The 12,240-nt window shown below is 42.1% G+C and overlaps 1 protein-coding gene across 3 annotated transcripts in view; it reads left to right on the forward strand.

Annotated features, from left to right (window-relative positions):
- The window catches only part of LOC126266605 (E3 ubiquitin-protein ligase LRSAM1-like), a 189,562-nt gene that overhangs the window by 161,936 nt on the left and 15,386 nt on the right, over positions 1 to 12,240 (forward strand). For all 3 annotated transcript variants that reach the window (XM_049970929.1, XM_049970930.1, XM_049970931.1), the window contains one exon: positions 10,080 to 10,259. In XM_049970929.1, coding sequence (XP_049826886.1) covers positions 10,080 to 10,259 — 180 coding nt within the window. The remainder of the gene's footprint in view (positions 1 to 10,079; positions 10,260 to 12,240) is intronic.

Genomic DNA, 12,240 nt, shown 5'->3' on the forward strand with positions numbered 1-12,240 from the left:
ATTTGCAGCTTCGCTGTTGCTGTGATTAATCCTCAAATTCATAGACACCGATTGACAGTTTGCATTTTAGTTCATCTGTTGTGTGCAATTTAGCACTCAGTTTTGGGACATTATCACAGCTTCATTTCTGCTATTAAAATGAGTGCGAACTAGAGGAGATGTTAAAGTACATTCATCAAACTACGTTTAACCAAATCTGTGAATAAATTATGGCCTCATTAGCAATAAACAATTGTATCACTGCATACAGATGCACACAAGTTGTCCTTACAAGTGATCTGGCCACAGATACTTAATGTTATCCATGTGAAACCTGCCTGGGTCGCTAGTAATCAACAAAATTGATTTCTGCTCACCCCTATCTTCTACTACCAAAATCTTACTACGAGTCATCCTATAATTAGCTTAGATGGTAATACCCTCAGTACACCTAACATACTGTCAGCTTTCGGTACATCAGCTCCAATCCAACAGTCTTACAATTTGCCATCACTGGATGTCAGAAATGTTTCTAGTCATGAGCTGTCGCTGTTACACCCCATGTGTTGTCTTCTGAAATAAAGGGGATGGTGAGTCATAGCTTATGGATTACTAACAAGCAAGGACATTTACATTAGTTTTGTTCACTGTTGCAGTAGAGAATAGATCCCTAGCTTACAAAAGAGAGGAAAGGGCATGGAGAAACAAAACCTTAATTCTTGCAAGATACAGATCAAGGAGCAGTAGGATAAGATCAGGTGGAAGTAAATCAATAACTGTCAGCAACAGGTCTGACTCAGAAATTTTGTGTCTGCTTTCTGCCATTGAGACAAATATTTTTCTTTTAGGCAACTTTAAAATTTGATTGAATTGCCCTTAACAAGAGGTCTACTAGTTCATGTTGGCATCCAGAGATTTAACCTTTGTATTTCATAATTTGGTTGTGAGTTATTACATTGGAGGTGTCTTACATCTCCTATTTTCTGGACAAAGATGTTATCTATAACAACATAAATTAATTTTTTTTTCTCCAAAACTTTAAGCCTTTCTAACTCCACAGTAAAACAGTCTTAAAGTACTTGTAGACAGTAGAGAAGATTAACTTGTAGAGCTTACAGTCTTGAGACACACACACACACACACACACACACACACACACACACACACACACTGCTGCTATCTGTGTCATAAAAGTGTATTAAATTATAAATGACTTTTTAAAATCTGATTATGAGTATATAAATTAATTTGTATTAAATGTATCTTTCTGATAAATTTGGACTGTGTAGAACATAGCATAGATCCATATTTTGTGTACATATATTTATTTTGTTGAAATTAAACAATGGAAAATACAGGATAGAATGACAATATTATGAAAAATATAGTCTGCTACTCACTATGTAGAGGAGATGTTAAGTCACAGGTAGGTACAATGAAAAGACTGCTATACATGTTAGCTTTTGGCCAAAAAGCCTTTCTGTAAAGTAGAAAACACAAACACGCACGCACATGCTCACAAACAGAACTCACACGCACATGACTTCTGTCTCTGGCCACTGAGGTCAGCATCTCCTCTATTTGGTAAGTAGTAATTGATCCTTCTCATAATATTATTGTATTTATTTTGTTGGTTGACATCTAAGGGCCATGAAGAGCTAACAACCATTATGGTCTGATATTTCTTATTTTGTTCAAGCCAGATGTTCTATCATCAATGCACTATGAATAGCACAGTATTCATCCAACCATTTAGCACCAGTTGTTCATGTCTCATCTCAAAAAGTCCCAAACATCACAGTAGCTGTTCTGAAGACGTCTCAGTTTTGCACATCCTCCAGCTCTATATCCATTTCCTCTATTTTTTTCCTATATTCAAATACAACAGTATTCTTTTGTTTGATTGTAAGTCAAAAATATTGAAAATACATTTCAGCCTTTTGGAATCATTCATTCCCATTATGTGGCCATAAAACTGAACCGTGCATTTGCATTGTAATTTTCGTCTGTTGTGGAAATATTTCTTGTTTTTATTTTTTATGTACATCCCATTTTTATAATTTGCACTTAGTATATTCTGTAAAATACATATTATAACATAACAACATGTATCAAATAACCAGATTACAAATTTATAAATGACTCCTTTTCTTCAAATATTTAGTAAAATGTTTCACAATCATTGCCTGTGTTACATTGTTGTAACTGTCACATAGATACGGCAGGACTGTGAACATTGCTTCTACCATATCAAGCAGAAATGGTGACCCATGTTTTTCTGTCAAATCTGTACTATTGCAGTATGATTCAGCATGGTACATATACTGTAAACAACTTGAACTAGCCATGAACAGTTGCGTAAGATGTGTGTGAATCATTTTGTTGTTTCATCACATCAGCTGGTTGGTTGCTTGGTCGGTCAGTCGATTTGGGGTAAGTGACCAGACAGCAAGGTCATCAATCCCATCGGTTTTTGGAAGGATGGAGTTGGAATTCAGTGGTGCCCTTTCATAGGAACCATCCCAGCATTTGCCTGAAGCAATTTAGGGAAATCAGATAAAACCTAAATCAGGATGGCTGGATGCTGGTTTGAACCATCGTACTCCCAAATGGAAGTCCAGTGTGCTAACCACTGCTATCACAAGAGTCTTTCCTATGCTGTTATGGTGCATCTGACCAGATATGCAACATGATTTTTACACAAGCTGTTTTCTTAATTGGTTTCTTAGTCACTATAGTCCTCTAAACCTTTCTCCCCTCAGGGGCTCAGCATTTGTTTGCTGAGTACGGGCTTGGCGACCCCGGGGTCCTTGAGCTGTGGACTGGTGTGCGCCACCAGTCTGCTGATACCGTAAGCTCTGGGCATACTTCAGCAACCACCGTGTGGCACAACGGTGGAACGTTGTGTGTCTTAGGGACTGGGGATCTTGGCTTGGTTGCCTGGATCGCGAGGATGGTACATACCTCTATAAAAAACCCTTTAATCTCAAGGTGTGCTGCGTGCGGATAAGAAACATGGCTGTTGAGGTGGAACCGTCGTTAGCGGGCAACCTCTGGGGAACCTGCCGCACCTCAGTTGTACAAGGCTTATCCAGGCATGCGGGGCTCTGTCTGGATGGACGTAAGTTTCCCTAGCTGCTCATGGGACGACCATGAATACCACAAATTCTTCCTCTTTTCCTCATTCTAATTTTTCGCTGGCCAGTGGGATGGGTGGACCGCTGGTAGGCACTACCGCCCAATCCAACAAGAGGGCTAGGTTAGCCAGTCCTCCTGACTCCGGTGTCAGCAAACGTACAGCAGTTCAGAGTAACAGAGCACATACTGAAAACCAGAATGTGTTTTTAATTATAAAAAGGAAAGAGGGTTCCTTTGAAAAGGTTTTGCCATTCTATATCCAAAAGGGGTTAGAAGGAATAGCTGGAACTTTAAAATCAGTGAAGCGTTTATGGAATGGGACTTGTTGAAACATCTACTGCTCAGCAAGCAGTTAACCTTCAAACTGCTAAAAGCTTGGGGGAATACACTATCGATACAGAGCTTCATGGCACCCTGAACTCCAGTAAGGGTGTTGTTACCTGTAGGGATCTCGTTGACATTCCTGTAGAAGAATTAAAGAGTGAGTGGGCTCAGGAGGGAATTGTTGACGTTCAGCACATCATGAAAAGGGTAGATGGGAACCTGGTGAAATCAAACTCCTTCATTCTTACTTTCAATACCCCCAAACTCCCAGAACACGTCAAGGCAGGATTTCTTCGACTAAACGTCCGGTATTATGTCCCAAACCCAATGCGCTGTTTTAAGTGCCAGCGTTTTAGGCATACAACTCTAGGGTGTAAGGGAGAAGCGATGTGTGGCAACTGTAGTAAGGCTGCCCATGACGGAATGGACTGTTCATCGCCTGTCAGATGTATAAACTGTTCTGAAAGCCACCCTGTTTGGAGTAGGGACTGTAGAATCTTCCTAGAGGAACGTAAAATACAAGAAATAAAAACAATTAAGCGTATCCCCTACAGTGAAGCCAAAAAGATCTTTAAGGCCATGCAGCCCCCCACATTCGTTATGTCCTTTGCTTCCATTGTTCAGAAGCCGCCTCTGAAGGTCGATGCATCTACACAGATGGAGGTTGTTAGTGTTGGCATGAACACGTGCACAAGTCAGTGCACTTGCAAGGCAGCAACTGTATCAGAGCCTGTAGCCCCTCCTAGAACAGCAGAGAAAGTAGTTGATGACTTACACGGCAGCGATCACTTCCCCGTCCAGATTCACTTGCCACATACAGTGGAACCGGAAAGGAAACCGCCTCGATGGGTGCTAAGTAGAGCCAACTGGGCACTGTTTAGTCAACTCGCCCAGTTTGAACATCGGGTCAGTGTCCAGGAATGGGTGGATCATATTACTGAAGTGATCCACCGCGCCAGTGAAGCGTCCATCCCACAGTCCACGGGACAACCGAAGCAGCAGCCTGTCCCTTGGTGGAGCGACAAATGCCGCTGTGCAATCAGGGCTAGGCGGGCAGCTCTGCGTAGGTTCAAATGCCGGCCAACTGTAGAGAACCTTGCAGCTTTTCGGGTGGCGAGGGCAAAGTGTCGTCGGATTATACGAGAGAGGAAGAAGAGGTCGTGGCAGCAATTCCTTAACACCATTAATCGTTCTACGCGAAGTTCCATTGTATGGGAGACCATCAGGAGGATTTCTGGGAGAGGTGGGAGGTGCCCTATGGCTGCTATAATGTGGAATGGTACTCTCCAAACGACCCCAAAAGATATTGCCCAGTCTATGGCGGCTCATTTTGCAGCTATTACTGCAACCGCCAGTCAGAATCCAGCTTTCCAGCCCCACAGAGTAGCTGCTGAGAGGAGCAGTTTTGACTTCCGCTCACCCAATACAGAAGAGTACAACTGCCCATTTTCCATGTGGAAACTGGATTCTGCATTGTGTGGGGCTCGTGATACATCCCCTGGTCAGGATAGAATCCACTATAGCATGCTGCAGCACCTCACAGGGAGAAATAAAGAAATCCTCCTCCGACTTTTTAATCTAGTTTGGATGTCCGGTCACTTCCCTGACTCGTGGCGTGAAGCAATTTAATTCCTCTTTTAAAACCTGGGAAAGACCGCACATGCCCGGGTAGTTACCATAGTGTTGCCCTCACTAGCTGCGTGGGAAAGGCCTTGGAGCGGATGGTCAATCGCTGCCTTGTCTGGATGTTAGAATCCAGACAACTCCTTAGTCGCTTATTCCTCTTTTAAAACCTGGGAAAGACCGCACGTGCCCTGGTAGTTACCGTAGTGTTGCCCTCACTAGCTGCGTGGGAAAGACCTTGGAGAGCATGGTCAACCGCCGCCTTGTCTGGATGTTAGAATCCAGACAACTCCTTAGTCGCTTTCAGTGTGGGTTCAGGAGGTATCACTCCACCTTTGATAACCTGGCCCTCCTGGAGGTGGCCATACAACAGGCTTTCCTGCGCCAGCATCACCTGTTGGGAATATTTTTTGACATTGAAAAGGCATACGACACTAGTTGGAGGCATCTTATCATCAGGCAGCTCCACGAATGGGGGTTTTCGTGGATGTCTTCCGAATTTTATTCGGTCCTTCCTGTCGCCACACTATTTTCGGTACCAAGTCGGAGACGTACTGTCTAGTCACTTTGAACAAGAGAGCGGTGTCCCTCAAGATAGTGTTTTAAGTGTGACGGTCTTTGCTATTGCTATTAATAGTATTACGTCTGTTGTGAAAAGTCCTGTGCAGTGTTCCTTGTTTGTGGACGATTTCTCTGTATTTTGCTCTTCTTCAAGCTTTGCAATGACAACTCGTCAGTTGCAACACACTCTCCGACGTTTGGATGAATGGGCACAGAAGAGTGGTTTTCAGTTTTCAACTGAAAAGTCGGTGTATGTTCTTTTTAATCATTCTCGTTCCATTTTAGACTTGCCTGAATTGAGGATGAGGGACACCGTTCTGAATTTTAAAGACACGGTGAAGTTTCTGGGCCTCACTCATTCTAAGCTTACGTGGCTGCCACACATTAAGGAACTGAAAAAACGGTCTCTTAAGGCGCTGTCTATTTTTAAATGTCTTAGTCTCCTCACATGGGGAGCAGACAGGACTTGTCTGCTCCAGTTTTACAGAGCCTTCGTTTGGTCCCAGCTTGATTATGGATGCATGGTGTATGGGTCTGCTGTTGGATGTGGTGCACCATGAGGGGGTTTCGGTTGGCCACTGGGGCGTTCAGAATGAGCCCCATACCGAGCCTGTGTGCAGAGGCAGGTGAACCGCCACTTTGCCTCCGGCGGCGTCTGCTAATGGTGCTACACACCTGCATACCACACTGTTGCTCGGCCTCCACTGGAAAGGCTTTTTCGCAACCGTCAACGAGCAACAAGGCCCTATGTGATTCGTGCAAAGGATTGCATTTTAGAGATGGGTGTGGCCGGTTTTAATGTGTCACGTCGAGGTTGGAGCAGATATCCACCTTGGCTCCTCCAGAGGCCCAGACTGATCTTAGATTTGGCAAATTTTAAGAAAGACAGTACATCAGATTTTACTTTCAAATCTGTATTCTTTAACATTTTAGATAGGCATCATGATTTTACAGTAGTATACACGGATGGATCCCAACAGGGGGATTTTCTTGGCTGCTCAGTAGTGTTCCCCGAACGTGTCATCAGGATTCTCCTTCCCCAGGAATACACTGCTTTTTCCGCAGAACTTCACACGATTCTGAAGGCATTGGAGCAGATACGGTGTACTCAGGGCAAAAACTTCCTAATTTGCTCTGACTCACTGAGCGCATCACAGTCACTGCAGAACCTGTACCCAGCGGAGAAGTTGGAACAGCTGATTTATGACCAGCTGTACATCCTCCAACGACAGGGCAAGCAAGTGTCCTTTTGCTGGGTGCCAGGGCATGTTACGGGGAAATGAACAAGCTGATAGAGCTGCCAAGGACGCTTGCAGATTACCAGAGGTGACACAATGTTCTATTCCTTTGCAAGGTGTTGTTCCTGTACTGCGGCAGAAGTATATGCAATTGTGGGAAGAGGAATGGCTGGCGGTGAGGGAAAATAAGCTGCAGTTGGTGAAACCCACCATCCAGCCGTGGTGTTCCTCCTGCCGGTCACCTAGGCGTGACGAAGTGACCCTTACACGTCTTCACATAGTGCACTGTCCTCTTACGCATGCCTTCTTACTACGGCGAGAGGAACCCGCGCTGTGTGATGCCTGTGGCGCACGAATCACTGTACGCCACATTTTAGTTGAGTGTGATTTATATCGTTCTGTCAGGGAGGAAGTTAATATTAGTGGGGATCTGCCCTCGATTCTAGCCGATGACGAGGCGAGTGTCAAGAAAGTTTTAAGGTACTGTGATGTTTCTGAGCTTCAGCCAAAAATTTTAGGTTGTAATTTTTAGTGTGTTGCCGAGTGGCTTACCACGCCTTTTTATACTTGTAATAGGCCAGTTCCAGACATGTGCTATGTGTTTCATTTTAACCCTTTCACCTACGTTCTCTTGCAGTTATCCTCTTTATGTGCTGCTTTCCACTTTGCAACTATTGATGTGCAAACTGCCTATGTAGCCTTTCACCTTTAATTTTAGTCCTATTTTTGCACTTGGTGGATTTTAGTGACACTCGTCCATTGTTGTTTCCGTTCGGGCGCTAAAGACTACACTGTTGAGCACCCATAACACCATATCCACCACCATCCATCTAAACCTTTCTGAATGTCAAATATCTGTCATCATTCCACAACTGTAATACAATATATGATACCAATCAGCTTGACTGCACCCATGACTAACCCTAAATATTTCCCCATATACTTCTTCATTTCAGCCTTATGACCTGCAAACAAATTGCGCTCAGTAATGTGCCTCTGAACCAAATCCACACTGCATTTAAGAGGAGATTTCATGTTATCAGCGGCAAATATTTAGTTTCACTGTATCCCAGTTGTCTCACAGCTGTCCCATTTCAATTCACAATCACCATACGAGAAGTCAAAATAAGTTATATGTGGGTGATGCAACCCTGTTTAGCATCCAGAGTGGCAGAATGGAGGTTTTTTACTGTGACGCAAAATTCTCTACCAGGTTGTTGGCAGATTTCAGGTGGGAAATTGGAAATCCCTTAGAGGATATTGTTAGCTTTTCCTTCTGTGGTTTATCAGAATAGTTTGATTCCAGTATTTCAATTTTAGTAACACAAACGTTCATATTAAGCAGGTACAGGTCACTGACATCTTTTTAAACTTCAGTCTTCCAGCTAAGACTGCTGGCAGACAGGTAGAGATAGATTTCGGGAAGATGCACCATTCATCAGAAAACACAAGTACAGCTAGTCATGAAAGCCAGAGATTATGAACTGAAGTCCTATTTTGTAAAGACTTCAAAGAAGGTGAAGATTTTTATGATGGTTACAATTTTCATGATACTTCACATTAGAAGACTTGGAAAGCGATCCTGTAGTTAGCTTTCCATGACGACATGTCTGGCCAAGTCCTGTACCAGAATGAAATGTCAGACAAGTTCCCTATTACTAATTGGCTCAAACAATGTGTCCTTACGCCAATGTTATTTGTTTTATCCCTAGCAGCTATGCTCTTTGAGACATCATCTGTAGACAGGAGTAGAATTCAAATACAAATTAGATGGAAGGCTATTTAATCAGTCCAGGCTGCACTCTCAAAGGTTCACGAGTCTCACTCAGTAACTGAACTACAGTAAGCTGATGATGATGCTTCTTCAGCTCACACACCAGCAGAGCTGCAACTGTCTGTAAATTGTTTAAGTACTGCATATAAACAGTTTGGCCTGACCACCAACAGCCAAAAAACAAAGGTACTAGCACAGCCCACTCTCGGGAGTGCTTATCCAGATCTCAATATCTCTAGTTCCAGCACACCTTTGGAACAAGTAGATCACTTCCTCTTCTATGAAGCATACTATCAGCTAATTGCTCCTCAGAAGAGGATGGGGAGAACTGGAAGCATGCTGCACATTTTGCTTTTCGACATCTCCTACATCAGGTCTTCCTGAATAAAGGTCTAACACTATGCACCAAACTGATGGTGTGTCAAGCAGTAGTTGTTTCTACTCTGCTCTATAATTGTGAAGCCTGGACACTATATTGCCATGATCTTAAGATCTTAAATCAACGGAAGCTTGGATACATTACGAACATCAGATGGGATAACTTTGTATCAAACACTATGTTTCTTGAGAAGGCAAAGATGTATAGTATAGAGCCAACATTATTGGTCACCATCTCAGATGGATTAGGCATGAGCAGTGAATGAGAAACAACAGACCTCCTTGGTAAATTTTATACAGTGACGTGAGCACAGCTGGAAGGCTCTGTGATGCTCCTCTGAAGTGCTATAACGAACAATTTGAGAAGAACCTAGAGAGTCTAACAATGACCCAAGTAATTGTGGTGTTCTCCTGAAGTGCTATAAACATAACTCGAGAAGAACCTTAAGAGTCTAAACATTGACCCAAGTAATTGGTGTGCTGCAGCAGAAGATCATAAACAATGGCACATAGCTACTTCAGCTGCTGTCGTACATTTTGAGCAGGAACGTTGGAGGCAGGAAAATGAAAAATGGCAGAGATGAAAACTTCGCCAGGCCCAGCCACACCCTCCACCCTCTATTATGTGTAATGTATGAGGCCGCATGTTTCATGCCAGGATAGGTCGGCTAAGCCATTTTAGGCATCTCCATACCTGAACTGCCTTGCAATAATGGAAATGCAACAGAAAAAAACTCTGGTACAAGTATCAGCCGACTACGAGTCAGAGTGAATTTTGGTAATGCTGCAACAGTACTTGACTGTGCAAAGAATTGCATGTGTGATCTTTGTTTGAGGGACAGTTTAGCCTGGTATTGTGTGGTAGGCAATGCATGAAATTGTGAGAAATAAAGTAAACAACTGACAGACTTCCATGTTAATATACAATGGTTATGACAACTATATAAACAGATATTTTGCTAACCACGTATTTGGAATCCAGTGATTACAGCAAAACTAAAGATATTAGTCTTTGACACTAACTGTAAATGCTTTATTTATTTTTTAAGTTCATTTTTTTGTAGGCTGGCATTAAATCATCAGAAGATCGAGCAGCCATTAAAAAAGCCACAATGGAATACTTGCAAGAGAAAACAAGTAATACATCAAGTGTGGAGCCTCAAGATGTGCCATCAGCCCCATCTCTTCCCGAGACAGAAACTCACAATATGGATGCTGAATGTGTAGTTTGTCTAGATAGGCAGGTAGGTAGACACAAAAGTATTCTGCTGACAAATGTATGGTGCTGCACATTATTATCATAAGACAAGTTGTAGGGAAGCAGCCTACTCACGCCGTATAAAATTCACATCAGTCTTTCCATTGGGTGCCAGCCAGTATGCTGTAACTAGCTCTTGACGTCATAAATGTTGCGCACTACTTTAAAAATCAAGTAAATAACCTGAAACGTTTCTAGCATGTCAGGCGTAATACTAAATCAATATGTGTTGAATATCAGTTCAAAAACTTTAACCATTTTCGAAATTTAGACGTTTTTCTGTAAAAATCATTGGCGCAACAGAAAAGAGCTAGAAACTTAAAAATTTATATTTAGATTCCTTTTGCATAATAATTTAGTAGAAACAGTATTCTGGATCTAATATTAAAATTTTAGTTGAAATTCATTATTTTCTGGTTTTTGTCTTAAAAATTGAGGAAGCAAGGGAGATTAAGTAGGTGAATAAATAAAGCTAGGATGTTTAAATTTAAGTAGAAGGGAGATCTGCTATAATCATAAAGATGAGAGACATTTTAACTGAATAACTATAAAACTATAGAGATAGCGTATCTCCAAAGGGCAAGTTCAGAGCTCATCTACTGCGTGTAGTGTAATTAAATTAATTCTCTCGCCTGAAATATTTGACTGAGCCATGTCAGACTTTTATTATGATTACTTACCTGTGTGCTGATTGCGCATTTAAACTGAGAGCTTCATCGGGCATCAGCAAAGGAAGCAATGATTTATTCGATAACTTAAAGTGGTGCATTACTAGCCCAGCAGCTAGCCGGGAGAGCGGATTTAATCAGGCGTTCCCTTAGCCGTCTGCACCACGGCTTTATATATAATAAAGCTGCATGAGAAAGAAAGGTCCCATTTCTCTCCAGACGCTGATTAGCGCACCATCTGTGCCGGGAGTCGCGTCGCGTCGGTATCATTGCTATAAACAGCCTCGGATGCCGTAATAAGTTACTCGGGATACGCGTAACCATGAAATCATTTTCGAGTGAAGTGTTAATTCTGGGATGACTTTAACGATCTATCTTCAGTTCGCGTATGTCGTATTTTCACGTGCCGCCGCGGGACAGACATTCTACCATTATTTAGTGTGGCGTTTGGTGAACATTATCATCAAATTATGGCGAGCATTCACTTACACATTCAATTTGAACAGTTATAGTTGCATCAGTGCATTAGACTCTGAACTGCTCTGGTAGTTGGATTGTGTGGATTCTTTTTGGTCTGTAACTTTCAGAATATAGTGAACATTTTAGAGTGAATCGATTTTGATTATGAATCCCATACAATCTCCTAATTCCTCAGAGCTATAAGCTGTAGCTAGAAGTGTATTTCTCAGATGAAGTGGGTGCTAGAAAATCTAATTGCAGGCTTCATGTTTTGCTAATCACTTTCTGGTCGCCAATATTGTAGTTAGAGAGCCAGCGTTGAGAATGGCAAACAACAGCATTAAATAAATCATAGGAACATTTTATTAACAATTATTTCCACCCGCCGCCCCACATATGGTGCATGCGCCGGGAAATGCATCTTTTTCTACATTACATTCCATATTCATTAACAAATATTTCCACCCGCCACCCCACATATGGTGCATGTGCCGGGAAAGGCATACCACATTTATTATTAACAAATACATTTCCACCCGCTGCCACACAAAGTACTGTATTTTACGGACTATAAGACACTAAGGACTATAAAAAGGACCTTAACTTTTAAGCTGTTTTTCTTTTAAAAAATAACATGTTTACTATTTTATTGTTAGACTGCAAAGCCAGACTAAAAAAAATTCTCAGTTTATAAAACCAAATTGACCTTTAAAAAATCCCTGAAAGTCGTCATGTGAACTTTCTTCTTCTTCTTCTTCTTCTTCTTCATCATCATCATCATCATCATCATCATCATCATCGTTGTCCTTTCCATATGTAAAATGGTCTTCACTGCCATCG

The sequence above is a fragment of the Schistocerca gregaria genome, chromosome 4 (genome assembly GCF_023897955.1).
Source record: "Schistocerca gregaria isolate iqSchGreg1 chromosome 4, iqSchGreg1.2, whole genome shotgun sequence".
NCBI classification, from domain to species: Eukaryota; Metazoa; Arthropoda; class Insecta; order Orthoptera; family Acrididae; genus Schistocerca; species Schistocerca gregaria.